Genomic DNA, 27,974 nt, shown 5'->3' on the forward strand with positions numbered 1-27,974 from the left:
ATTTCGAGTTTTAATTACTTAATAATTCATAGTTGACTTCTCAGACCATGATACCTCTTCTGGGAAGTATGAATAAATATGTTTTTGTTTACTTGATGCAATGATGGTTATGCTTTCTGACTCTGCTTCCTTGAGCTTAGTGCAACATCTAAAGTACAACTTGGTTGATATGATGGTTAAGAAAGTGTAAGAAATGGGTCAACTGAGCTCCATGCAGCATTGAGAGAAATGTCATGTGCCTCTTGTTTGTTTCTATGGCCTCCTTGCAATATCCTATATCATATGTGAGCACCTACTGTATGGTACTTCATATAGCCTGCTCTTTGTTTTACATTACATTGGCTGAGTGAGATGGGTGGTGCTCAACCTACGCTAAATGAACAGACTTCAGTGTTCATTCAAGTATGTGGCATAGCTTGGAGCTGCTTGGATAGGCTACTCAACTCATTCAGAGATTAATGAATGAAAAAAATCTTCGATTGCAACCTGATTCACTTTTTGGGATTATATAGAGAATAAGCCTAATGACGCCCTATTCTATCCAGTTATATATATGGATTTCAATGGCATCCAAATAGGAGCAGGCGCGATTTCCTGTTAGTCCAATCTAGATGCGATGTGTTGAAATCCGTAATGAAGTCAGCACATGTCACTATTGTAAATTACGGAACGCAATGATTCTGCTGTGGTCGATTTACTCGCCGCGGTAGTTTGTAGGCGCATCACCAAAGCGCTCTACTGAGGATCCCCGCCACTGACTAGTGCATTTTCTGTCCACCGGCTATATTATCACAAGAACATTTACAAAGTATTTTCGATTATTTTGGTGGAAAGTGAACAAAACTAAAGGGATGACTGAACACTTGTAAGGTAAGTAATTTCCAAAAGACTCACATTGTTATTTTTATTCTATATTATTCGATTGTGGTTGCGTGTCTTTGTGGAAAACTTTGATTTATTTTCAAAATAAGAATTTTGACAAAATATTGACATGAATGGGAAATGTAGTCAAGGGTAGATATTACATTTCTGGTAACAATGTTGAACTGTCACGCTGGTATAAAGGATTTGGAGACAGGCGCCGGAATACACAATAGGGTTTTTTAATACACCCAAAACAAACACGTATACAAAAACACTGGGCTGTACCCAAACGAAAGAGCGAGGGTAACCTCGTTGAACGACACCCGTAAAGCACGCAGCATAACAGCTGCACCAACACATAGGTACTCACACGACCAACGGACATGGGAACAATAATCGACAGGACAATGGTGAACAAAGGGCACACTTATACAATTACTAATCAACTGGGAATAGGGACCAGGTGTGCGTAATGACAGTTCCGGAGGGATCCGTGACATGTACAGTAGGCCTAGGCTGCGCCTAGATCAGACCGACAGGGGTAGCGTTTTGGTACACCAGAAGAACATTAATTTCCAATGGACCACTGCGTTTGCCTTGCAGAATTGCGTTGCAGTGCGTTCTGTGTGATGCATATGCACCAACTTGTATGCATGGACATGATAGAAATAGTAGCAAAAGGTGAATGTTCAACTTTTGTTGCACACATATCCAGTAACAATTTTGAATTACATAATGGAAAAGTTTGACTGCATAATTTATTAAGCAGCGTTGATGCATTTGTTTTGTCAGTCTGATCGAGGAATATCATTGCTCAATGCGTTGTCAAGAAGCAGGGAATGTGTTGCATCGATTTAGGCTACATCATTATCACTTCTGCAACTGTCTCTAGGCTAGCCTAATAAACCATATGAGCGCAAACAAGACATTTTATAGGCTATAAGCTACTATAGTATATCCATTGGAATTTATGTAATCGTGCATAGGACTATCCCACTGGGCACAGACAGCAGTTCAATGTCTAGTTTTGGTTGAGTTGTTAACTAATGAGAATTTAGCAGGAAATCAATGACAAATGTCACCACAACATTGGATTTAAGTTAAAAGTTGGCAAAAATATATGAAATGACCTTACATTGATGACTGATTGTCAAACAAATCACTTCAAAAAGTAAGCTACCTGGTTTATTTGAACAGTGAGAGACAGAATAACAATAAAAAAATCCAGAAAAACGCATTTCAAAAATGTTATAAATTGACTTGCATTTTAATGAGGGAAATAAGTATTTGACCCCTCTGCAAAACATGACTTAGTACTTGGTGGCAAAACCCTTGTTGGCAATCACAGAGGTCAGATGTTTCTTGTAGTTGGCCACCAGGTTTGCACACATCTCAGGAGGGATTTTGTCCCACTCCTCTTTGCAGATCTTCTCCAAGTCATTAAGGTTTCGAGGCTGACATTTGGCAACTCGAACCTTCAGCTCCCTCCACAGATTTTCTATGGGATTAAGGTCTGGAGACTTTGATGCGGTGAAGTTGTCCTGTCCCCTTAGCAGAAAAACACCCCCAAAGCATAATGTTTCCACCTCCATGTTTGACGGTGGGGATGGTGTTCTTGGGGTCATAGGCAGCATTCCTCCTCCTCCAAACACGGCGAGTTGAGTTGATGCCAAAGAGCTCCATTTTGGTCTCATCTGACCACAACACTTTCACCCAGTTGTCCTCTGAATCCTTCAGATGTTCATTGGCAAACTTCAGACGGGCATGTATATGTGCTTTCTTGAGCAGGGGGACCTTGCGGGCGCTGCAGGTTTCAATCCTTCACTGCGTAGTGTGTTACCAATTGTTTTCTTGGTGACTATGGTCCCAGCTGCCTTGAGATCATTGACAAGATCCTCCCATGTAGTTCTGGGCTGATTCCTCACCGTTCTCATGATCATTGCAACTCCACGAGGTGAGATCTTGCATGGAGCCCCAGGCCGAGGGAGATTGACAGTTCTTTTGTGTTTCTTCCATTTGCGAATAATCGCACCAACTGTTGTCACCTTCTCACCAAGCTGCTTGGCGATGGTCTTGTAGCCCATTCCAGCCTTGTGTAGGTCTACAATCTTGTCCCTAACATCCTTGGAGAGCTCTTTGGTCTTGGCCATGGTGGAGAGTTTGGAATCTGATTGATTGATTGCTTCTGTGGACAGGTGTCTTTTATACAGGTAACAAGCTGAGATTAAGAGCACTCCCTTTAAGAGTGTGCTCCTAATCTCAGCTCATTACCTGTATAAAAGACACCTGGGAGCCAGAAATCTTTTTGATTGAGAGGGGGTCAAAAACTTATTTCCCTCATTAAAATGCAAATCAATTTATAACATTTTTGACATGCGTTTTTCTGGATTTTTTTGTTGTTATTCTGTCTCTCACTGTTCAAATAAACCTACCATTACAATTATAGACTGATCATTTCTTTGTCAGTGGGCAAACGTACAAAATCAACAGGGGATCAAATACTTTTTTCCCTCACTGTATCTTTAAATATTGTAAGTTGTATATAAAAGAGTTTAATGTAAAGGGTTTGCATTCCAAATCGTATTCTCCTGCTGAGAACAGAGAAATGTGTCATAGTACACAAGTAGACAAGTATTTGGCTAAGATACATTCGATTTCCAATGCTATATCTTCAGCGAAGGGTTCAGGGAACTTGACTCAAACGACTTTCCTATTTGCGTATCACACACACATTTCTCCCATGTATTTAATTCTGCCCTTGACGTACACACGCAGAAGCATCAAAGGGAAAGTGGAAGTGTAGTCATTGTACTCATGAAAAGCATTGCCTTCAGATTGCTGCATCAGCCACAATCAACATTCAGAATCTTCATGTCAATATACGAAGTCATCCCTCCCTTCCTCAGCAAAATGCAGCCCTATCAATTATGTTTTCCTCTTATTCTTCTTGTAAAAAGACCAAATTGTATGAAAATCAATGATAATCCACCTCACAGAAGACCATTAGACCTGACGTTCGACAGACCACAATACTCTCCAACAGAGTAGTCATTCCCTCCGCAAGGCAATCAAATAAGCAAAATGTCAGTATAGAAACAAAGTCAACGGCTCAGACACGAGATGTATGTGGCAGGGTCTACAGACAGGGTTTGCATCACGGACAATCACGAACTTCCAGACAAACTAAACACCTTATTTGCCTGCTTTGAGGATAATACAGTGCTACCGACGCGGCCCGCTACCAAGGACTGTGGGCTCTCCTTCTCCGTGGCCAACGTGAGTAAGACATTTAAACGTGTTAACCTTCGCAAGGCTGCTGGCCCAAACGGCATCCCTAGCCACATCCTCAGAGCATGCGCAGACCAGCTGGCTGGTGTGTATACGGACATATTCAATCTCCCCCTATCCCAGTCTGCTGTCCCCACATGCTTCAAGATGTCCACCATTGTACCTGTACCCAAGAGTGCAAAGGTAACAGAATTAAATGACTATCGCCCCGCTGCACTCACTTCTGTCATCATGAAGTGCTTTGAGAGACTAGTCAAGGATCATATCACCTCCACCTTACCTGACATCCTAGACCCACTTAAATTTGCTTACCACACCAATAGGTCCACTGACGATGCAATCGTCATCGCACTGCACACTGCACACTGCCCTATCCCATCTGGACAAGAGGAATACCTATGTAAGAATGCTGTTCATTGACTATAGCTCAGCATTCAACACCATAGTAACCCTCCAAGCTCATCATTAAGCTTGAGGCCCTGGGTCTCCACCCCGCCCTGTGCAATTTGGTCCTGGACTGCCTGACAGGCCGCCCCCAGGTGATGAAGGTAGGAAACAACATCTCCACTTCACTGATCCTCAACACTGGGGCCCCACAAGGGTGCATGCTCAGCCCTCTCCTGTACTCCCTGTTCACCCATGACTGCGTGGCCATGCACACCTCCAACTCAATCAACAAGTTTGCAAACGACACAACTCACTCAATGTCAACAAACAAAGGAGATGATCATGGACTTCAGGAAACAGCAAAGGGCCCCCTATCCACATCGATGGGACAGCAGTAGAGAAGGTGGAAAGTTTTAAGTTCCTTGGCGTACATATCACTGACAAACTGAAATGGTCCACCCACACAGACAGTGTGGTGAAGAAGGTGCAACAGCACCTCTTCAACCTCAGGTGGCTGAAGAAATTTGTCTTGTCACCGAAAACACTCACAACGTTTTACAGATGCACAATTGAGAGCATCCTGTTGGGCTGTACACCACCTGGTACAGCAACTGTACCGCCCACAATCGCAGGGCTCTCCAGAGGGTGGTGCGGTCTGCACAACGCATCACTGGGGCAAACTACCTGCCCTCCAGGACACCTACATCACCCGATGTCACAGGAAGGCCAAAAAGATCATCAAGGACAACAACCACCCGAGCCACAGCCTGTTCACCCCGCTACCATCCAGAAGGCAAGGTCAGTACAGGTGCATCATAGCTGGGACCAAGAGACAGAAGCTGCTTTTCAATCTCAAGGCCATCAGACTGTTAAATCCCTCCGAAACATCCTGCATTAAAATAATTGATGTGCCAACTGCCCTCAGTCTGCAGTGTCTAACCCCTAGATTACAGCTCTCATGCTCTCATGCAGTTGGCTAGTTTAGCAGTGAAAGGGAGGTTCATGAAATATTTTTTCAAATATAACCACTGGGAAGAACTAGGGTTTGAATACAACAGTATTTGTTCTAAAAATCAGTTGTCTTCACTTAGGTCACATTGGAAAATATGTCATTGGACTTGTGTCCCTTCTCTTTGTTGAATAGCTCCTTAAAGATACATTATTTTCACAGAGGTTGAATGATTTCTCAGGCCTGCATGACAAACTGTGGATGCGCTATAGATGTTTGTCACCATAAACAAACAACGCACTAAAGTTGATTCAAACACACTCTATGTGTTAATTCAAACACACTCTATTGATCGTGGACTACAGGAAACGTAGGACCGAGCATGCCCCCATCCACATCGACAGGGCTTTAGTGAAGCAGGTTGAGAGCTTCAAGATCCTCGGTGTCCACATCACAAAGGACCTATCATGGTCCAAACACACCAACACAGTTGTGAAGAGGGCACGAACACACCTATCCTTCTCGGGGGATCTGAAAAGATTTGGCATGGGCCCTCAGATCCTCAAAAAGTTCTACATCTACACCATTGAGAGCATCTGGACTGGCTGCATCACCGCTTGGTATGGCAACTTCTCGGCATCTGACTGCAAGGCGCTGCAGAGTGTAATGCGTACGACCCAGTATCACTGGGGTTGAGCTCCCTGCCATCCACAACCTGTACGCTCCTGTACGCTGCTGCTACTCTGTTGTCTATCCGGATTGCCTAGTCACTTTTACCCCTACCTACAGTACATGTACTGTACATATTACCTTAATTACCTAAACTACCTCATATCCATTCACATTGACTCGGTACCGCTACTCCTTGTACTGTATAAAGCCTTGTTATTGTTATATTATTGTGTTCATATTTTTATTTTTTATTTAGCACATAAAAAAATTACAAAAACGTTTTAACTCTTCATTGTTGGGAGAGAGCTTGTAAGTAAGCATTTCACGGTAAAGTCTACACCTGTTGTATTTGGCGCATGTGACAAATAACATTTGATTTTATTTATTTTTCTATTATACACCGCAGTATTTGGATTTGTAATGATGTTTGACCGAATTCTCAAAGCCCATCACAGTCAATACTAAGTCATCTGATTCACTCGATTAACCACATCTGATTAAACATCAACAATACAGTACTTATTATTTTTTGGAATACCAACAATCATCTGTAACTTCAGGTCAAGAAAGGCAAGCAAGCGGAGAAAAGTCCACAAGGCACATTTTACTAACATGGTCTTAACTTGTAAGCTCTGCATTGAATATTATAGCATTATTCATGAATTTAATGTATTAAAGCAAAACAAATGTATTTCAAGTCAGCCACGGTAGCCTACAGGGGGTGAGAGCACCAAATTGACTGTCTTAAGTTATTTAATATATTTACTCAAACTTATATCATTATCATTCCCTTGAAGATGTGCATTTTCTGTCATACTGAATGTGTCTCACTTTTTTTTATGGTGCTAGATTCTGCTACCACCTTTCTTGAGGTCATACAGTTCTTTATCGGGATGTTCTCTTGTTTTAATATGTTCATTGGAATTTCTTCTATAGAAGAAGTCCTGCTGTACAGATTCAGACCCTTCTGCCCTTGCATGGACTGCTCATCACTGATTCAAATAAACATACAGTTTCCCAAGAAGTATTACACATACTATATGTACTATATGGTATCATTATACACGGTTTGAAATGTTTATATCTACCCTGCGTCTCTACCACGTATGGCCATTCATCTCCAAACAGAATTTCAAGTTACATTTTAGTTACACTCAAACAGTTCCAGTAATTATTATTTCAATAGTGGCACACACGTCTTGTAGCCATACAAAAGGATTGTGTGAAACCCAGATATTTCATTATAGTTAATTAACTATTCATTCAACTTTTACATTTTAGTCATTTAGCAGACACTCTTATCCAGAGCGACTTAAAATAGTGATTATATACATTTTTATACTGGTCCACCATGGGAATCAAACCAACAACCATGGTGCCCTGGTATTTCAGGCACCATGCTCTACCAACTGAGCCACACAGGACCATAAAAGTTCATTATATTGTGTGGTTGTTTTGTGGTGTCCCTCGGAGTCGTCAAAAATACTGAAGTTTTAGGACCTGCCAGTGTTTTACACGTGATTGACAGACGTTGAGCATACATTGGGGGGAGTCATAATAATCTGATACTGGAAGTATCACCTAAAGGGGCTTCTGCAATCCTTTTTTTCTGAAATAATTTGTTTTAAAAGCTTAATTTTTTTTAAAGAAACCAAAAATTACAAACGTGACTGTTCACAGATCTCCTCATGTGTTACTGACTCACTTTATGTAGGCCTACACCATGACTTGTCAAATACTAAGAGAATAATAAAGTGAGAGATGATGTCACTGTGCCAACGTCTGTTAGAATGTTCTAGTATTCTTCAGAGAGTGTGGTACTTAGGCTGAATTGCATAAAACAGCACTGCTGGAAACCTGGATCATGGAAAAAATAACATTCTCCTCGCATAGAAAACATCTCAAAACTTTTATTGTGATTTTGTTTCATCTGGTAGACTTTGATGAAGTGTTTTGAAACTGACAAAAACTATTTTGGGGTGTGTAATGTTGTAGCTTCGACACAATGGCGGAATGATTGGCTCGCACCTGGCCTTTAGAGCTATATAAAAAGTTAACCTTTTGTCTGACTTGTTGGGAAAGGTCAGCTGTAAATGGACAATTGCTTTGTGAGATGAAGTAGATTTTTAAGGCAGAAGTGCCCACTCAGGATTGCCTGGCTGGCTGCTGGTTCTCATAGCTGAGACACACCTTCAGAGGTTGGGGGTGTCTGTCATAGGATTCACTGCACTGATACTGGCCACAACAAACAAACTCCCCAGTCCACACGTACAGGGCCTAGTGAAAGTCTACACACCCCTTGCACAGTCTTCACATTTGTCTACCGATGTACATAACCTACTCCACATTTCTAAATTGAATGAAAAACTATAGAACCTTTTCCAAATGAATGAGAGAAAAAAAATATTGATAGTGTATTTCTTCACACCCCAGAGTTAATACTTGGTGGAAGCACCTTTGGCAGCAATTACAGTTGTGAATCATTTAAAAAAAGATTCTACGAACTTTGCACAACTGCTAAGGCAACATTGCTAAAAACATTGTCAAAATTGCTCATGCTCAGTAAATTTGGTTGGGAGTCATTGATGGACAGCAATATTCAAACCTTGTCTCTGATTGTCGAGCAGATTTAAGTCAGGACTGAGACTGGACCATTCAGGAACACTCAACACCTATTGGAAGGCCATTCTGGTGTGTGTTTTGCATTAAAAGGTGTGTAATTGTCCCTCTGAAAAATACAACTCTATCGCAGGGTTAGGTATTTAGAAGACTAAGGCAGGGTTTTTATCTGGGCTTTGCTCTTTTCGTATTTATTTTCATCATGACAAACTCCCCAGTCCCTGCTGATGACAAGCATACCCATAAAATGATGCTGCCACCACAATACTTGACTTAGGCTATACGCTTAAGGCTACAGATTAAAAAAGTTATGAACTTCACAGGGTGGTGAAAGTGCATGGTATGAGTTAAATGCTCCTTTCCAATAAAATGTCAAGGGTCTTATTCTGGTGACATGATGATCAATGCTTGGCTGCCATTTGACAAATGAAAATTAATCGAGCTCTTTTGTCCAAAATAATATCATCATGTAGGCTATACCTGCATATATATCTGCGAGCTGGCTGTTGGCTAGAGTGCACGTGCCAAGACCAGAGTGGGCACATTCGCTATATAATGTAACATTTTTTTGTGACAAAACATCAGTAGAGTTGAAAATGAGAAGGAAACCCATTTAACTTGTAATTTTTATTCGGTGTATGGGAATTTACTGTAAAAGCTATTTTTATGTGCACTACCTCACCACACACAGCCTTTCATCCACAATATGTCAATTTGATGAAAACACATCTCTGGTGGGAAAATGTGCATATTGTTTTTGTGTGGATTTTAGAATATTCAAATGAAAATATGTAACCAATTGGATGGGAACTTAGCTTAATGACTCCCAAGCAAATTTACTGAGCTTGAGCAATTTTAACAAAAACAATGGATAAATGTTTCCCTAACAGTTGGGAAAAGTTGTTAGAATCATATTCAGAATGATTCACAGCTGTAATGGCTGCTGAAGGTGCTTCCACCTAGCATTGTCTCTGGGGTGTGAAGACATGCAATCATACATTTCATTTTCTGGGGGGTAGGAAAATGTTAGACATTTTTTTACTTATAAAATGTGGAGTAGGTTGTGTAGATCGGTAGGTGAAAAATCCAATCAATTCCCTTTTGAGATTTAATTTGAAGGCAGAGCAATGTGAAGGCTGTGCAAGGCGTGTGTAGACTTTCAATTAGCTAGGCTAACTGTTTATGTTGGATGTGGTGCAGTGGTTCTGCAGCAAGGCTCTGGATCTATAGCTAGTTTATGGGGTCTGTTAAGATGCTGGTGAGCTTGGATGTTTATGTAGGTGGCACAGATGAATGATGATTATGGTGATGAAGATAGAGAAAGAGTTGTTGTTGATGATGATGATGATGAAGATAATGATTGATTTGATGTAACAAATGTGAAGAAAAAACATGTTGTTGACAGGTCAGGTTCAAGCCATCAGTCTTGTGCCAGGGGTAATTGTTTGCCAACTATTCTTCTCTTTTGAACATTAGCCTGGAGTAAGAATACTTTTCATGCTCCAAAATCTGTCATTACTGTCCAATTGTATGTCCATGTCAAAGAAGTTTCATATAGAATGGCCATAGCAAAACATAATTATGTATTGTTGCAACAATTAAGGTTGTGTCCAATGGTTTGCTGATATGTTTTTATGGACTGCTCCTGACAGTTCCTTACTCCACTTTACAACAACAATAACTGCTGAACACCTCTACAATGGAAAGCAATAACTAAATGACTATGTAACAACATGTTATTGATACCAGAGTAACTACAGGTTTATTACAGACTAACTTATTCTGTAGTCTGTTGGCGAGGTTAACTTGCACATCAACAGCAACAGAATGTTATCTGTCTCCTGCTGTGTCTCTCAGTTTAGAATGTCAGTGTGAACTCTTTGGAATCAACGGTGATGTCAGAGCTGGAACAGAGCTGGCCCCTACAGGCCACAGTGTGCCTGCATGCTGAAGAACCTACTATTCAGCGGAAAGACATTTCGCAAAATAATTATAGTGTTTGATTGTGTGTGTGTGTGTGCGTGCTTGTTTGTGTGTGTGTGTGATTAAACGATAACTCTTGTGGACTCATGAATCCCATGCAGCAGTCCCTGTATGACCACCAGAAAATGGAGGTTATCAGTTTTCACAAATTACTGTGTTTGTGTGCGTGCATGTGTGTGTGATTTGGTGTCTGGTTTGTGAGTGTTTGTGTGTCCAGTTTCTGCATTTTAACTCAAAACAGTGTAACTGAAACACTAAAGAACATTTTTATAATCAGATTTAGATGTTAATTTAGTCTCTGGCTAAAGTTATGTGCTTCTTAGTTTAGATTGAATTTCCAAGAAAGGGTCAGTCAGTCTAACCCTTGCTGCTGTTGTGTCGCTTGATTGCACTTTCTAGAAAACAGGTGACAGAAACAAAACTACCTGTCCAGTCTCTCCAGGATTCTGCAATTCTGAGTTCACAATTTTTTTGTTATAAAATCAACAATTTCCTGCATATCAGAGGAGACTGGTGGGATGAGTTATAGGAGGACGGGCTCAATGTAATGTCTGGAATGGAATTAATGTAATGGAGTCAAACATGTGGTTTCCATGTGTTTGATACCTTCCATTTATTCCATTCCAGCTATTACAATGAACCGGTCCTCCTTTATCTCCTCCAACCAGCTTCCACTACGGCATATTCTGCGAGGGATTGCAAATTTGACCAATCACTGCGCTATTTCCGCATAAAACAGTCAAACCCATCACCGCAGTATAAAATACGGCTCACAATTTCAACTTGTCCCCGCACATTTACCACATAATATGGTTCAGTCAAGCCACACGTCAACTAACTTTTTCCCTTGTCAGTGCATTTTTGCAACAAATTGCCATGCAAAATGTCAGAATTGCTGCAGAAATATATCACCTAAAATCTGGAGACCTGAAAGTATGTGTCACCAATACAAAAGTATTTCTGACTGTTTCAGTGTGGACACATTGTATTGAACATGTTCATTTTGTTTTGGCTGCCCAGGAAGCGGTTGACACCTAAGCATGGCTCTTACGGGGAATGAGACCTCAGCTTTCCCCGATTATGTCCCCCATTACCACCTGGCGGGTGATCCATTTGCCTCCAAGCTGTCCAAGGAGGCTGACATCGTGGCTGCCTTCTACATCTGCATCATAGGTAAGTGTCAATAAAGTACAGAGAGGTACACTGCATAGGGAAGTAGATTCATCAATACACTCCCTCATATCCTCTGCTCCATCATCTCTCTTGAGGCATAGCCTAACCATTCTTCACAATAAGGTGCAATTCTGATTCGATTACGTTTGCATTCAATTCTGATTCATCAAGGTTGTCCATTGATGTAAGAAGATTCAAAATGTATTTGAAAAGGGTTTTGAATAGAAGGTCAATAACTCATCCCATACTGTAAAATATGGTGGTGGATCTTTGATGTTATGAGGCTATTTTGCTTCCACTGGTCCTGGGGCCCTTGTTAAGATCAGTTGCATAATCATTAACTTTACCAAGTACCAGGACATTTCAGCCAAAAGGTGATTGCCTCTGCCAGGATGCTGAAACTTGGCCGCAAGTGAATCTTCCATCATGACAATAACCCCAAGCATTCATCAAAATCCACAAAGAAATTATTAATTGACCACAAAATCAACACTTTGCAATGGTCATCTCAGTCTCCGGACTTGAACCCCATTGAAAACCTGTGGTTTGAATTGAAGAGGCCAGTCTATAAACGCAGATGAAGGACATCAAGGATCTGGAGGAATGGTCTAAGATCCCTCCCAATATGTTCTCCAATCTCATAAAACATTTATGAGCCCCTAAATACGATCTGCTGCAACCAATGACCTGACATAATTAGTTAAATAAAGTCCACCTGTGTGCAATCTAAGTGTCACATGATCTGTCACGTGATCTCAGTGTATATATACACCTGTTCTGAAAGGCCCCAGAGTCTGCAACACCACTAAGCAAGGGGCACCACCAAGCAAGTGGCACCATGAAGACCAAGGAGCTCTCCAAACAGGTCAGGGACAAAGTTGTGGACAAGTACTGATCAGGGTTGGGTTATAAAAAAATATCAGAAACATTGAACATCCCACAGAGCTCCATTAAATGTATTATTTAAAAAATGGAAAGAAAATGGCACCACAACAAACCTGCCAAGAGAGGGCCGCCCACCAAAACTCATGGACCAGGCAAGGAGGGCATTAATCAGAGAGGAAACAAAGAGACCAAAAATAACCCGTAAGGAGCTGCAAAGCTCCACAGCGGAGATTGGAGTATCTGTCCATAGGACCACTTTAAGCCGTACACTCCACAGAGCTGGGCTTTACGGAAGAGTGGCCAGAAAAAAATAAGCAAACACGTTTGGTGTTCACCAAAAGGCATGTGGGAGACTCCCCAAACATATGGAAGAAGGTGCTCTGGTCAGATGAGACTAAAATTTAGCTTTTTGGCCATCAAGAAAACGCTATGTCTGGCGCAAACCCAACACCTCTCATCACCTCGAGAACACCATGTTTTTCATCGGCAGGGACTAGGAAACTGGTCAGAATTGAAGGAATGATGGATGGCACTAAATACATGGAAATTCTTGAGGGATACCTGTTTCAGTCTTCCAGAGATTTGAGACTGGGATGGAGGTTCACCTTCCAGCAGAACAATGACCCTAAGCATACTGTTAAAGCAACACTCAAGTGGTTTAAGGGGAAACATTTAAATGTCTTGGAATGGCCTAGTCAAAGCCCAGACCTCAATCCAATTGAGAATCTGTGGTATGACTTAAAGATTGCTGTACACCAGCGGAACCCATCCAACTTGAAGGAGCAGGAGCAGTTTTGCCTTGAAGAATGTGCAAAAATCCCAGTGGCTAGATGTGCCAAGCTTATAGAGACATACCCCAAGAGACTTGCAGCTGTAATTGCTTCAAAATGTGTCTCCCAAAACGGGGATGAGTAGTTATCCACGCTCAAGTTTTCTGTTTTTTTTGTTTCATTTCTTATTTGTTTCACAATAAAAAAAATGGTAGGCCTGTGGTGTAAATCAAATGAGGCCTGTGGTGCAAATCAACCCCCCCCCAAATCCATTTTAATTCCAGGTTGTAAGGCAACAAAATTATGAAAAAATGCCAAGGGGCTGAATACTTTTGCAAGCCGCTGTACATGCCGATGTGTATCCATGACTGAACTGTGTATTTACAGTGACTCAAATCAAGTGAGTGGATAAACACAAGAATAGATTGATTTATAGAAAGATACAGTTATGCCATCTCTGTCCCTGTGCTATGCTCACCTTCATATACTGTACAACATTGGGGCACCTCAGGATTTCTTTTCCGGTCTGTCAGATTATCTATTTCTCTACTTAAGGCTGTGTACCTGTCACTAATATTTCTCTGTTATTTCATCTCACCACAACTGTGTGTGTTCAGATGTTTTTCATAGCAACTCAGTATTTGTATTTTACACTGTGCTGAGCCATTTGCAAACCATGTAATGCCCTGTTTAGTCTAACTAATGTCCTGAATCAACAAACCAACGGCGGTGAAGATGTCTCATGCGTGGGTCTCATGCATTTTGATGCGGCTATTCAATGAGATATATGGATACTGTGGTGTCTGTCTATTAATTGATTAATGTCCTCTCCGAGAGGTAGGTAGGTTACCAAATTAATTTAGGATTAACTCGATCCATTCACTGTGTGTTTGGTGTGTTTTCAGAATGTATAAACATGCTTTCACGTGCTTGGTTTAGCTAAAATCTGTTGTTTGAGCGACTTCAAACTCTGCTTGAATTCCTCCATTGAGATCCTAACTTTGTGTCTAAGGTATGCTGGTAATTTAAGAAAGTGACTGGAAGTTTTGGTAATTTGGGTAATTAACAGAAAATCTATGGCAATCTTTGTCAATTTTGGTAATTTATACTTGAATAAGTGTAAAAAATATATGAATACATAGTATTAATGTATTATATCTGTGTCCATATTGTCCATGAGTTTCCAGTAGATAGACCATATGGTTCAAGAGAAAATAGCATAATTAATGAAAAAAACATCTATACAACAATGGCAATGTCACGTCCTGACCATAGAAAGCTGTTACTTTCTATGGTAGAGTAGGTCAGGGCGTGACGGGGGTTTTCTAGTTTAGTTTTTCTATGTTGTTATGTTCCAGTATTGTATTTCTATGTTGGGTTTTGTTTGGGGTGATATCCAATTAGAGGCAGCTGGTCCTCGTTGTCTCTAATTGGAGATCATACTTAAGTAGCGGTTTTTCCCACCTTGGTTTGTGGGAGATTGTCTTTGAGTTAGTGTATGTTTCACCTCTGCATCACGGTTTGTTGTTTTGTTATTCAGTTTATTTATATGTATTGCATAGTTTCACAGTGAAAATAAAATGTGGAACGACGCACACGCTGCACTTTGGTCCGCTCATTCCTACGACAACCGTGACAGGCAATTAACTCTGCAAATCTTCCAACTATTCACTTTTTCACAACTGCAACCAGTTTGATGCCAAAACATTGAAAACAAATACATATTAACATTGTAAAATAAATACAACTTTGTAAAAAATATATATAGAGGATATTTGATGCTGAGACAAATGGTATTCACTAAGATGATGGTTTATATTTTGGCTAATGTTTTACATCTTTGTCATTCTATTTTTTTCTTCATCTTATTCAATTATTGTATATATTTGACATGTGATAAGGCTACACATAAGGCCAGAGATACTCAAAGTACTCAAAAGTGGCACTAAATATTTAGTAATATATTACATAAAGTTTCCAGTAATATATTGTACCCTCCCTTTGCAACCCTAGCTGAGCTTCAGGTTTGTGGCGATGGGAAAAGAGAGAGGCAGGCAGCAGTGAACGGGGACATCCAAGTGTCTTCTACAGAGAGAAAGGAAATGTTTTGACACCAAAGGGATGAGGTTTACAAGGACGTTCAGGGCGTACAGTAAATGACATACAAGATCAGGTCTGCTTGGAATTTCCTGCTGACCTCCCAATCCCACGAAACAAGTTCAGGACATTAAAATGAACATGAGCCAAATACAACATGAGCCAAATACAATTTCACCTTACCGTGAAATGTTTACATACAAGCCCTTAACCAACAATGCAGTTTTAAGAAAATATTTACTGAATTAAAAAAATGTATACTAAAAAAAGTAACACAAGTTTCTTCATGCTCCATGAAGAATATACAAATATATATTTAACTAGGCAAGTCAGTTAAGAAAAAATTCTTATTTACACTGTTTACTTACCAAGGAACAGTGGGTTAACTGCCTTGTTCAGGGGCAGAACAACAGATTTTTATGTTGTCACCTCGGGGATTTGATCCAGCAACCTTTTGGTTACTAGCCCAACACTCTAACCACTAGGCTACCTACCGCCATAAAATATATGTATACATCTACATATCCTGTAGATGTATACATATACACATATGAATTATAAATCTATTCAAAATCGAATAAGAACTGGATTTTACTCCAAATGTTCAGTCCAGATCCTATGCCCACCTTCATCACTGAAAAAACGAACAAACTGGAACCTTATTTGATATTTTTTTCTAATCTGTTTATCATATGATAGAAGTCAAATGAAAGAGATATTTCATTTATCTTTTCTTAGAATTTCTCTCAATACATTGCTTTGTGTGTGTGAAACAGGGTCATTCAGCTGATACAGTCCAGAGTGAATGGGAGAATGAGACACATTCACAAGAGAATGAGCACTAGAGATTCTGCCCTTCATACCGTATGCACTCATATCACATAGAATAGAGCAGAGGATAATGCCTGTCTACCACTGATTCCAGTCCAGTAAGGGGACAGGGAGCATGGAGGAAGTTTAAGCTGTTAGCAGCACACTGACGTTGTTATTGACAAATAAATACAAGTTTGTGAAGGACAGTGAACTGTTGATAAGCAACAACAAAGAGCATCAATAGGAATCCAAATAAGTTGTCATGTGTAATTGGAGTCCATTCAATGTGTTGTCACATGTAATTACCGCAACTTCTGTCACACACATAGTGGTAGTGATGACATGAGTCAAAGCAGAGGTCAGAGAGATGACAAATGATTTATTCCTTTCTTTTGTGCATGGAAATCAATTACTTAAAAGCATATTGACAATTTTAGACTCAGGGTGGATGTCAAAAACCTTTGTTTTCTTGTGAAAGTGTATGTCAAGTCTTATGAATATTGTAGACAGTAGTCAAAAAGTGTTTGATCAACCCAAACATTCATATATACTGTCTTTGCATTTACCCACAACCCATCTGTCTTTTTTAACTTCACAGTAGGGCATGCATCATTATCATGTATCAAGGCTCTAGAGATAAACACACACAGGGAAAAATCTCACGTATTAATAGGGATAGTGTTACAACATTATAATTAAACCAATTATGCCATAGGCCCAAGTATGTAAATGAACTAAATTGTAGGTACACCCTGTCATGTTGCATTTTTACAACTTGTCATGTATTCCTCTTGTCCTCTGTTTTCTCTGCAGGGATCCTGTCTGCCACAGGAAATGGCTATGTTATATACATTACCATCAAACGCAAGACAAAGCTAAGGCCGCCTGAGCTCATGACAGTAAACTTAGCCATCTTTGACTTTGGCATATCAGGTAAACCGTTCCGCAGTCTTTTCATTAAGTATGTCCATTTACAGTGTGTCTCTGCACAGAACATTGTAAGGTGGATTAGTCCCGTGTATTCTGTGTATTTAAATTCAGAACAGCATGTATATGAACAATGTTAGCGCGGCATTAACATTCTCGGCTGTACATCCTGACAACCATGGGAATGGTTGTCATGGTTGGAAGAAGATGAAGTGGTGGAATATAATGACAACAAAGAAAGAGAAATAGAGAGAGAACCACAGAGTTGTTTTAAAATCATAGACATCATACAACTGACATCATTGTTTGAAGTCTCATCATCTGATCCCGAGTCAGACATCATACAACTGACATCATTGTTTGAAGTCTCATCATCTGATCCCGAGTCAGACATCATACAACTGACATCATTGTTTGAAGTCTCATCATCTGATCCCAGGTCTGTCCACACCTAATATCCCTAATATCCATATTACATTGATATTCCATTGTAGTGTGTGGAGTGCCTAATTAAACTCCTGTCTCTCTTTCAGAACAATTGATGCATGTTCCATCAATTCCTTGTAAATTAATATTAATGTAACAGGCCATTATTTCTCTCAATCATTTACCTTTTTAGGCATGTTTGATAACTCAATACTCAAGAATGCTAAATTGTGGCTAAACCTGAAATTGGTCCTTTATCGCCACCCTATGGATATTAGAGGAACAGCATCACGTTAACGCCAACGTTACTCTACATGGCCTGTTGATCACAATACATCGATAGACTAGGCCTTTGATGTACAAGAGATTTAGTTCCATTGCAAACAGTCATCTTAGTTAAGAAATGTAATTACATAAATAACATTTCTTGTGAATATTTTAGCACCTCAATAAGTCCTAGCTGTGACCCAGCCAGAAGCAGAATTCACAACAGTGTGTCGCTCTGTCTCAGAACAAATTCTGGCCAGCTCTCTCTGTGCCTCATACAACCACAGGATTCTCACTTGTTTATCTGTGTCTGGGCCAACTACGTCCCTCTGTATGAGACGATTGTATTGCTCTCTAGGATTAGAACCATTGCCCACAGAAGACAACAGGCATGATCTATTTGTTTCTGCCAGATTTTCATCTTGGGAATATCAGAGCTCCAGAATGTTCCAGAATTACCTAGAATGGCCCAGAAGGTCCAGAATGGTTGAAAGTCCATTTTGTTTGGAAGCCGTTTTACCCTGATACTGTAGAAGTCATGAACTGAGACAAAGAGTCTATTGTTAACTGTGAGAGTTGGTGGAGAGTACAGCTTTACTTGCTGGACCTCTGTGGCGTCAGACTGGTGCAGTGAGGATGTCTCTTCACACAATGATGGGAACGATATAGGGCACTGGGAAACACGATTTATGATCAGCTCTTCTGTCACATGCTTTGCCTCAGGATTGTTAATATACTGCATCTGTTTCAAGCAGACCACCATAGTCCCTGTGCCCAAGAACACTAAGGCAACCTGGATAAAGGACTACAGACCCATTGCACTTATGTTCGTAGCCATGAAGTGCTTTGAAAGGCTGGTAATGGCTCACATTAACGCCATTATCCCAGAAACCCAAGACCCACTCCAATTTGCATACAGCCCAAACAGATCCACTAATGATGCAATCTATATTGCACTCCACACTGCCCTTTCCCACCTGGACAAAAGGAACACATACATGAGCATGCTATTAATTGACTACAGCTCAGGGTTCAACACCATAGTACCCTCAAAGCTCATCACTAAGCTAAGGATCCTGGGACTAAACTCCTCCCTCCTGGACTTCCTGACGGGCCGCACACAGGTGGTGAGGATAGGTAGCAACACTTCCGTTACGCTGATCCTCAACACTGGAGCCCCTCAGGGGTGTGTGCTCAGTTCCCTCCTGTACTCCCTGTTCACTCATGACTGCGTGGCCAGGCACGACTCCAACAACACCAATAAGTTTGCTGATGGCACAACAGTGGTAGGCCTGATCACCGACAACGACGAGACAGCCTATAGGGAAGAGGTCAGAGACCTGGCCGGGTGGTGCCAGAATAACAACCTATCCCTCAACGTAATCAAGACAATGGAGATGGTTGTGGACTACAGGAAAAGGAGGACCGAACACGCCCCCATTCTCATCGACGGGGCTGTAGTGGAGCAGGTTGAGAGCTTCAAGTTCCTTGGTGTCCACATCACCAACAAACTAGAATGGTCCAAACACACCAAGACAGTCGTGAAGAGGGCACGACAAAGCCTATTCCCCCTCAGGATACTAAAAAGATTTGTCATGGTCCTCAGATCCTCAAAAGGTTCTACAGCTGCAACATCGAGAGCATTCTGATTGGTTGCATCATTGCCTGGTACGGCAACTGCTCGGCCTCCGACTGCAAGGCACTACAGAGGGTAGTGCGTACAGCCCAGTACATCACTGGGGCTAAGCTGTCTGCCATCCAGAACCTCTACACCAGGCGGTGTCAGAGGAAGGCCCTAAAAATGTCCAAAGACCCCAGCCACCCGTCATAGACTGTTCTCTCTACTACCGCATGACAAGCGGTACTGGACCAAAAGGCTTCTCAGCAGCTTTTACCCCTAAGCCATAATACTCCTGAACAGGTAATCAAATGGCTACCCGGACAATTGGCATCGTCCCACCTCCCAACCCCTCTTTTACGTTGCTGCTTCTCTCTGTTTATCATATATGAATAGTCACTTTAACTATACATTCATGTACACACTACCTCAATTAGCCCGGCTAATCGGTGCCCCCGCACATTGGTTACCCGGACTATCTGCATTGTGTCCCGCCACCCGCCACCCACCACCCGCTAACCCCTCTTTTACACTACTGCCATTCTCTGTTTATCATATATGCATAGTCACTTTAACCATACCTACATGTACATACAGTTGAAGTCGGTAGTTTACATACACTTAGGTTGGAGTCAATAAAACTTGTTTTTCAATCACTCCACAAATGTCTTGTTAACAAACCTTAGCTTTGGCAAGTCGGTTAGGACATCTACTTTGTGCATGACACAAGTAATTTTAACAACAATTGTTTACAGACAGATTATTTCACTTATAATTCACTGTATCACAATTCCAGTGGGTCAGCAGTTTACATACACTTAGTTGACTGTGCTTTTAAAGAGCTTGGAAAATTCCAGAAAAGGATGTCATGGCTTTAGAAGCTTCTGATAGGCTAATTTATATAATTTGAGACAATTAGAGGCGTACCTGTGGATGTATTTCAAGGCCTACCTTCAAACTCAGTGCCTCTTTGCTTGACATCATGGGAAAATCAAAAGAAATCAGCCAAGACCTCAGAAAAAATTGGTAGACCTCCACAAGTCTGGTTCATCCTTGGAAACAATTTCCAAATGCCCGAAGGTACCACGTTGATCTTTACAAACAATAGTATGCAAGTATAAACACCATGGGACCACGCAGCCGCCATACCGCTCAGAATGGAGACGCGTTCTGTCTCCTAGAGATGCATGTACCTTTGTGCGAAAAGTGCAAATCAATCCCAGAACAACAGCAAAGGGCCTTGTGAAGATGCTGGAGGAAACAGGTACAAAAGTCTCTATATCCACAGTAAAACGAGTCCTATATCGACATAACCTGAAAGGCTGCTCAGCAAGGAAGAAGCCACTGCTCCAAAACCGCCATAAAAAAGCCAGACTACGATTTGCAACTGAACATAGGGACAAAGATCGCACCTTTTGGAGAAATGTCGTCTGGTCTGATGAAACAAAAATAGAACTGTTTGGACATAATGACCATCGTTATGTTTGGAGGAAAAAGGGGGAGGCTTGCAAGCCGAAGAACACCATCACAACCATGAATCACGGGGGTGGCAACATCATGTTGTGGGGGTGCTTTGCTCCAGGAGGGACTGGTGCACTTCACAAAATAGATGGCATCATGCGGATGCAAAATTATGTGGATATATTGAAGCAACATCTCAAGACATCAGTCAGGAAGTTAAAGCTTGGTCGTAAATGGGTCTTCCAAATTGACAATGACCCCATGCATACTTCCAAAGTTGTGGCAAAATGGCTTAAGGACAACAAAGTCAAGGTATTGGGGTGGCCATCACAAAGCCCTGACCTCAATCCCATCGAAAATTTGTGGGCAGAACTGAAAAAGTGTGTGCGAGCAAGGCCTACCAACCTGATTCAGTTACACCAGCTCTGTCAGGAGAAATGGGCCAAAATTCACCCAATTTATTGTGGGAAGCTTGTGGAAGGCTACCCGCAACATTTGACCCAAGTTAAGCCATTTAACGGCAATGCTACCAAATTCTAATTGAGTGTATGTAAACTTCTGACCCACTGGGAATGTGATGAAAGAAATAAAGCTGAAATAAATCATTCTCTCTACTATTATTCTGACAATTCACATTCTTAAAATAAAGTGGTGATCCTAACTGCCCTAAGACAGGGAATGTTTACTATGATTAAATGTCTGGAATTGTGAAAAACTGAGTTTAAATGTATTTGGCTAAGGTGTATGTAAACTTCTGACTTCAACTGTATTACTTCAATTAGCCCAACTAACCGGTGCCTGTATATAGCCTTGCTACTTTTCTATCCTCGCTACTGTATATAGCTTCGCTGCTATTATTTTTCACTGTCTTTTTACTGTTGTTTTTATTTCTTTACTTATCTATTGTTCACCTAATACCTCTTTTTTACTTAAAAGTTGCACTGTTGGTTAGTAAGTAAGCATTTCACTGTAAGGTCTACACCTGTTGTATTCGGTGCACGTGACAAATAACCTTTGATTTGATTTGATCATTGAGGGATCTGAAAAAACAGCACTTGTTTCCTGTGAAGTGGATGAAGGCGATGGTTTTCATTGTAATTCTCATACATTCTTATGACTACTACATAACTGTACATGCATACTATACAGTACCAGTCAAAAGTTTGGACACACCTGCTCATTCAAGGGTATTTCTTTATTCTGTTTTCTGCATTGTAGAATAATACTGAAGACATTAAAACTTTGAAATAACACATATGGAATCATGTAGTAACCCAAAAAGTGTTAAGTGTTTTAAATTTGATATTCTTCAAAGTAGCCACCCTTTGCCTTGATGACAGCTTTGCACACTCTTGGCATTTTCTCAACCAGCTTCATCAGGTAGTCACTTGGAATGCATTTCAATTAACAGGTGTGCCTTGTTAAATGTTAATTTGTGGAATTTCTTTCCTTCTTCATGCTTTTGAGCCAATCAGTTGTGTTGTGACAAGGTAGGGGTGGTATACAGAAGATAGCTCTATTTGGTAGAATACCAAGTCCTTATTATGGCAAGAACAGCTCAAATAAGCAAAAGAAAATGACAGTCCATCATTACTTTACAACATGAAGGTCAGTCAATCCCGAAAATGTCAAGAACTTTGAAAGTTTCTTCAAGTGCAGTCGTAAAAACCATCAAGTGCTATGATGAAACTGGCTCTCATGAGGACCACCACAGGAAAGGAAGACCCAGAGTTGCAGAAGATAAGTTAATTGGAGTTACCAGCCTCAGAAATTGCAGCCCAAATAAATGCATCACAGAGTTCAAGTAACAGACACATCTCAACATCAACCTGTTCAGAGGATACTGCGTAAATCAGGCCTTCATGGTTGAATTGCTGTAAAGAAACGACCACTAAAGGACACCAATAAGAAGAAGAGATTTGCTTGGGCCAAGAAACACGAGCAATTGACATTAGACTGGTGGAAATCTGTCCTTTTGGTCTGATGAATCCAAATTTGAGATTTTGGGTTCCAACCGCCGTGTCTTTGTGAGACGCAGAGTAGTTGAACGGATGATCTCTGCATGTGTGGTTCACACCGTGAAGCATCAAGGAGGGGGTGTGATGGCGTGGGGGTGCTTTGCTGGTGACACTGTCTGTGATTTATTTAGAGTTCAAGGCACACTTCACCAGCATGGCTACCACAGCAACCTGCAGCCATCCCATCTGGTTTGCACTTAGTGGGACTATCATTTGTTTTTCAACAGGACAAGGACCCAACATGCCTCCAGGCTGTGTAAGGGCTATTTGACCAAGAAGGAGAGTGATGGAGTGCTGCATCAGATGACCTGGCCTCCACAATCACCCGACCTCAACCCATTTGAGATGGTTTGGGATGATTTGGACCACAGATTGAATGAAAAGCAGCCAACAAGTGCTCAGCATATGTAGAAACCCCCTCAAGACTGTTGGAAAAGCATTCCAGGTGAAGCTGGTTGAGAGAATGCCAAGAGTGTGCAAAGCTGTCATCAAGGCAAAGGGTGGCTACTTTGAAGAATCTAAAACATAAAATATATTTTGATTTGTTTAACCTCTATGGGACCGGCGGGACGAATTCGTCCCACCTACGTAACAGCCAGTTGAATCCTGTGGCGCGATTTTTAAAACGTTTGAAATGCTATTACTTCAATTTCTCAAACATATGACTATTTTACAGCTATTTAAAGACAAGACTCTCGTTAATCTAACCACACTGTCCGATTTCAAAAAGGCTTTACAACGAAAGCAAAACATTAGATTATGTCAGCAGAGTACCCAGCCAGAAATAATCAGACACCCATTTTTCAAGCTAGCATATAATGTCACAAAAACCCAAACCACAGCTAAATGCAGCACTAACCTTTGATGATCTTCATCAGATGACACACCTAGGACATTATGTTATACAATACATGCATGTCTGTTCAATCAAGTTCATATTTATATCAAAAACCAGCTTTTTACATTAGCATGTGACGTTCAGAAAAAGCAAACTTCCGGGGAATTTACTAACAATTTACTAAATTACTCACGATAAACGTTCACAAAAAGCATAACAATTATTTTAAGAATTATAGATACATTACTCCTCTATGCACTCGATATGTCCGATTTTAAAATAGCTTTTCGGATGAAGCACATTTTGCAATATTCTAAGTACATAGCCCAGCCATCACGGGCTAGCTATTTAGACACCCACCCAGTTTAGCCTTCACCAAAATCACATTTCCTATAAGAAAAATGGTCTTACCTTTCCTGTTCTTCGTCAGAATGCACTCCCAGGTCTTCTACTTCAATAACAAATGTAGGTTTGGTCCCAAATAATCCATCGTTATGTTCCATCAGCGACGTTTTGTTTGTGCGTTCTAGACACTATCAGAATGGTAAATCACGGTCGTGCTCATGGCGCAGAACGTGACAAAAAAATTCTAAATATTCCATTACCGTACTTCGAAGCATGTCAACCGCTGTTTAAAATACATTTTTATGCCATTATTCTCGTAAAAAAAGCGATAATATTCCGACCGGGAATCTGCAATTAGCTAAACAGCCGAAGGAAAATACTGCACGGGGTCGAATCGGGCACGCGCCTAATTCCATTGTCTTCTGATGGGCCACTTGGAAAAGGGGATTCTGTGTTTCAGCCTGAGGCTGCCTCGTCATCGTTCAGGTTTTTCCCGGGTTCTGAGAGCCTATTGGAGCCCTAGGAATTGTCACGTTACAGCTAAGATCCTGACTCTTCAATAAACAGAAGCAAGAACAACAACACCTTGTCAGACAGGGTACTTCCTGCATGAAACCTTCTCAGGTTTTTGCCTGCCATAGGAGTTCTGTTATACTCACAGACACCATTCAAACAGTTTTAGAAACTTTAGGGTGTTTTCTATCCAAACCTGAACAATAATATGCATATTCTAGCTTCTGAGTTGGTGTAGGAGGCAGTTAAAAATGGGCACATATTTTTTCCAAAATTCTCAATACTGCCCCCTAGCCCGTAGAGGTTAACACTTTTTTGGTTACTACATAATTCCATGTGTTATTTCATCATTTTGATGTCTTCACTGTTATTTTACAATGTAGAAAATAGTAAAAATAAAGAAAAACCCTTAAATGAATAGGTGTGTCCAAACTTTTGACTGGTACTGTACATTCTCATGTCTTTACAGCACACAGCGATCATCTGAGGTGGTAACGTCTCTGTGTTTGCTCTTGAAGTTACAGGGAAACCGTTCTTTGTGGCATCCAGTTTCTCCCACCGCTGGCTGTTTGGCTGGGAGGGCTGTCGTTTCTATGGCTGGGCTGGCTTCTTCTTCGGTGTTGGCAGCCTCATCACCATGACCGTAGTTAGCCTAGACCGATACCTCAAGATCTGTCATCTCAGATATGGTACAGTGGGCTATGCTCTCAGTTTGTGTTAGATTTACAGTAACACAAGACCTTTATTAGAATGAATTATTAGCACTTTTGAGTGATCTGTGATATCTGAACGGTTTGAATGAACACTTTATTGTAATAATGAACCAATAAATGATCAATCCCTCTGCCCATAATTCTGCCCACAGGTACGTGGCTGATGAGGCACCATGCCTTCCTGTGTCTGGTGTTTGTCTGGCTCTATGCAGGCTTCTGGGCCACCATGCCCCTGGTGGGCTGGGGCAGCTACGCTCCAGAGCCGTTTGGCACCTCCTGTACCCTGGACTGGTGGTTGGCCCAGACCTCCGTGGCGGGCCAGAGCTTCGTCATGGCCATCCTCTTCTTCTGCCTTATCTTCCCTACCGGCATCATCGTCTTCTCCTATGTTATGATAATCTTCAAGGTCAACTCCTCAGCTAAAGAGATCTCCCACTTTGACACCAGGAACAAGAACAGCCATAGCCTGGAGATGAAACTGACCAAGGTGTGTGTGTGTGTGTGTGTGTGTGCGTGTGTGTGTGTGTGTGTGTGTGTGTGTGTGTGTGTGTGTGTGTGTGTGTGTGTGTGTGTGTGTGTGGTATGTTTGTACACGGAACCTCACCTCAGAGATGCTTTTACTATTGTGAAACAGACCTGTGATGTGGTTCTACTTGTGTCCTCCAGGTGGCGATGTTGATCTGTGCTGGTTTCTTAATAGCGTGGATCCCGTATGCAGTGGTTTCAGTGGTGTCTGCGTTTGGCGAGCCCGACTCAGTGCCTATCTCTGTCTCTGTGATCCCCACTCTGCTGGCTAAGTCCTCTGCCATGTACAACCCCATCATCTACCAAGTTATTAACCTGAAACGCTCCTGTGCAAAATCCTCCTGTTTCCAAGGCCTGAAGAAGTGTAGACATTTTAAAAAGTCAAGGTATTATTACTTTCTCTTCTACTTTCTATTCCTCTGAACAGATTGTAGAACAACAGTTAAAACGGTATAGTTTACATCTATTTTGTTTCACTGGTTACCAGTTTGAGGTTAAACTGCATAGTTGAACATTTATCTTGTTTAACAGGTTACTAGATCAAGAGTTAAAACTGCATAGTTGAACTTTTCTCTCGTCGTATCTCCCATAGGTTTTACACCATTTCTGGCTCACTTAAAGACAGACCATCCGTAAAAGAGTCTCACAGTGAAATGTGAGAAAAAGACAGTGATTCTCTCCTGTGAAATGGCTCTTGGTCTTTCCACTCACCAATCCAATCACAACCCTGCTATCAACTGCTAAGACATTGACCACCGCTCACCACCCAGATCTACGCAACCCAGCCTTGCTGTATCTATGTTCCTGCTGCAGCAGCTCTCTGTACTCTCCTAACTCATGTCTCTCTCTGTGTTTACAGCTCAAGGCTGGCGCCAAGATGTTTTTTTACACTTTGTACAGATTATTTTGTATCGTGTACTCTTGCACCGGTGGCTTGCGTAGTTTGAAGACATTTCAACCTTTATGTGCAGCTGTAAGATCTAAAGCGCTGTTCAGAAAGAGGTATGATATACTCTAAAGAGAGCTGGAGGGACTGTGGTGTTGGCGTTTAGCGTTGTCCCCTGCTTCAGGCAGGTCTGACTGTAGCAGCACTTTTCATCAATGATCAAAGTCATCGTATGATTCTTACTGTCCCTCTGTGCATGTTCACAGATGTCGTTGACATCACGAAACAAAATACAATTTTAGCTCATACACAAACTGCACGGTCCACTGCTACATAACAGCCAGTGGATGAAGTGGTTGGACCAAATAATCAAGGCAAACAGCACAACAAAGTCTGTTAAAGTAGTTATGACTTATGTCTTACATCACTGTTTCTGTCATTGTTAACCATTCTGTATGCACTGATGTCAGTCTTTACATCTTAGTTGAGAGCAATGTTGGTAGTAAAGGTTTAACCTATTCAAAGAGAAGTATATTCACACACAAGTAGTCAGAAATCCTTCACGAACAACAGTTACCAAAAACGTACATACAGCACCTTAGCTGGAATCCTTAATGGTGAAATTGCCACGTCCGTTTGCGATATTAAAACAAAGAAGTTACTGCAAACCACAAACACCGTTTTTAATTCTCTCGGACATCATTGCACATGCAATAGAACGGCAAACTATGTACTGCAATTTGTTTTACCACGTTGGCCGACGCTCCTAACCCCCACTTTGTCAACAAAACAAAAACAAATATACCTAAGAGCAGCAATGAACAGGGTTCACAAGATGACAGAAAGGACACAAGATCAGTTGGATAGCAACTCAATGAAATTACGTTGAACCAACATGGAATAGATATTGAATTGACGTCTGTAACCAGTAGAAAAA

General features: G+C 41.1%; 1 protein-coding gene across 1 annotated transcript; it reads left to right on the forward strand.

Moving 5' to 3' along the window:
* The first annotated feature begins 345 nt into the window (after nucleotides 1-345).
* Nucleotides 346-27,974, forward strand: opn5 (opsin 5). Its single transcript, XM_029733541.1, has 7 exons — nucleotides 346-870; nucleotides 11,783-11,935; nucleotides 17,314-17,433; nucleotides 25,432-25,602; nucleotides 25,779-26,113; nucleotides 26,293-26,537; nucleotides 26,744-27,974. The coding sequence occupies exons 2-7, from the start codon at nucleotides 11,803-11,805 to the stop codon at nucleotides 26,808-26,810; spliced, it is 1,071 nt and encodes a 356-aa protein (XP_029589401.1). The 5' UTR covers nucleotides 346-870; nucleotides 11,783-11,802; the 3' UTR covers nucleotides 26,811-27,974.

Source organism: Salmo trutta, chromosome 35 (assembly GCF_901001165.1).
Source record: "Salmo trutta chromosome 35, fSalTru1.1, whole genome shotgun sequence".
In the NCBI taxonomy this organism is placed as follows: domain Eukaryota; kingdom Metazoa; phylum Chordata; class Actinopteri; order Salmoniformes; family Salmonidae; genus Salmo; species Salmo trutta.

What these genes read in the sequence shown, in the direction of transcription:
- opn5 (XM_029733541.1), top strand. Translation starts at nt 11,803, where the DNA reads ATGGCTCTTACGGGGAATGAGACCTCAGCTTTCCCCGATTATGTCCCC. An exon ending in GATCTGTCATCTCAGATATG is followed by an intron (nt 25,603 to 25,778) that starts GTACAGTGGGCT and finishes TTCTGCCCACAG; the next exon opens with GTACGTGGCTGATGAGGCAC. An exon ending in AGACATTTTAAAAAGTCAAG is followed by an intron (nt 26,538 to 26,743) that starts GTATTATTACTT and finishes TATCTCCCATAG; the next exon opens with GTTTTACACCATTTCTGGCT.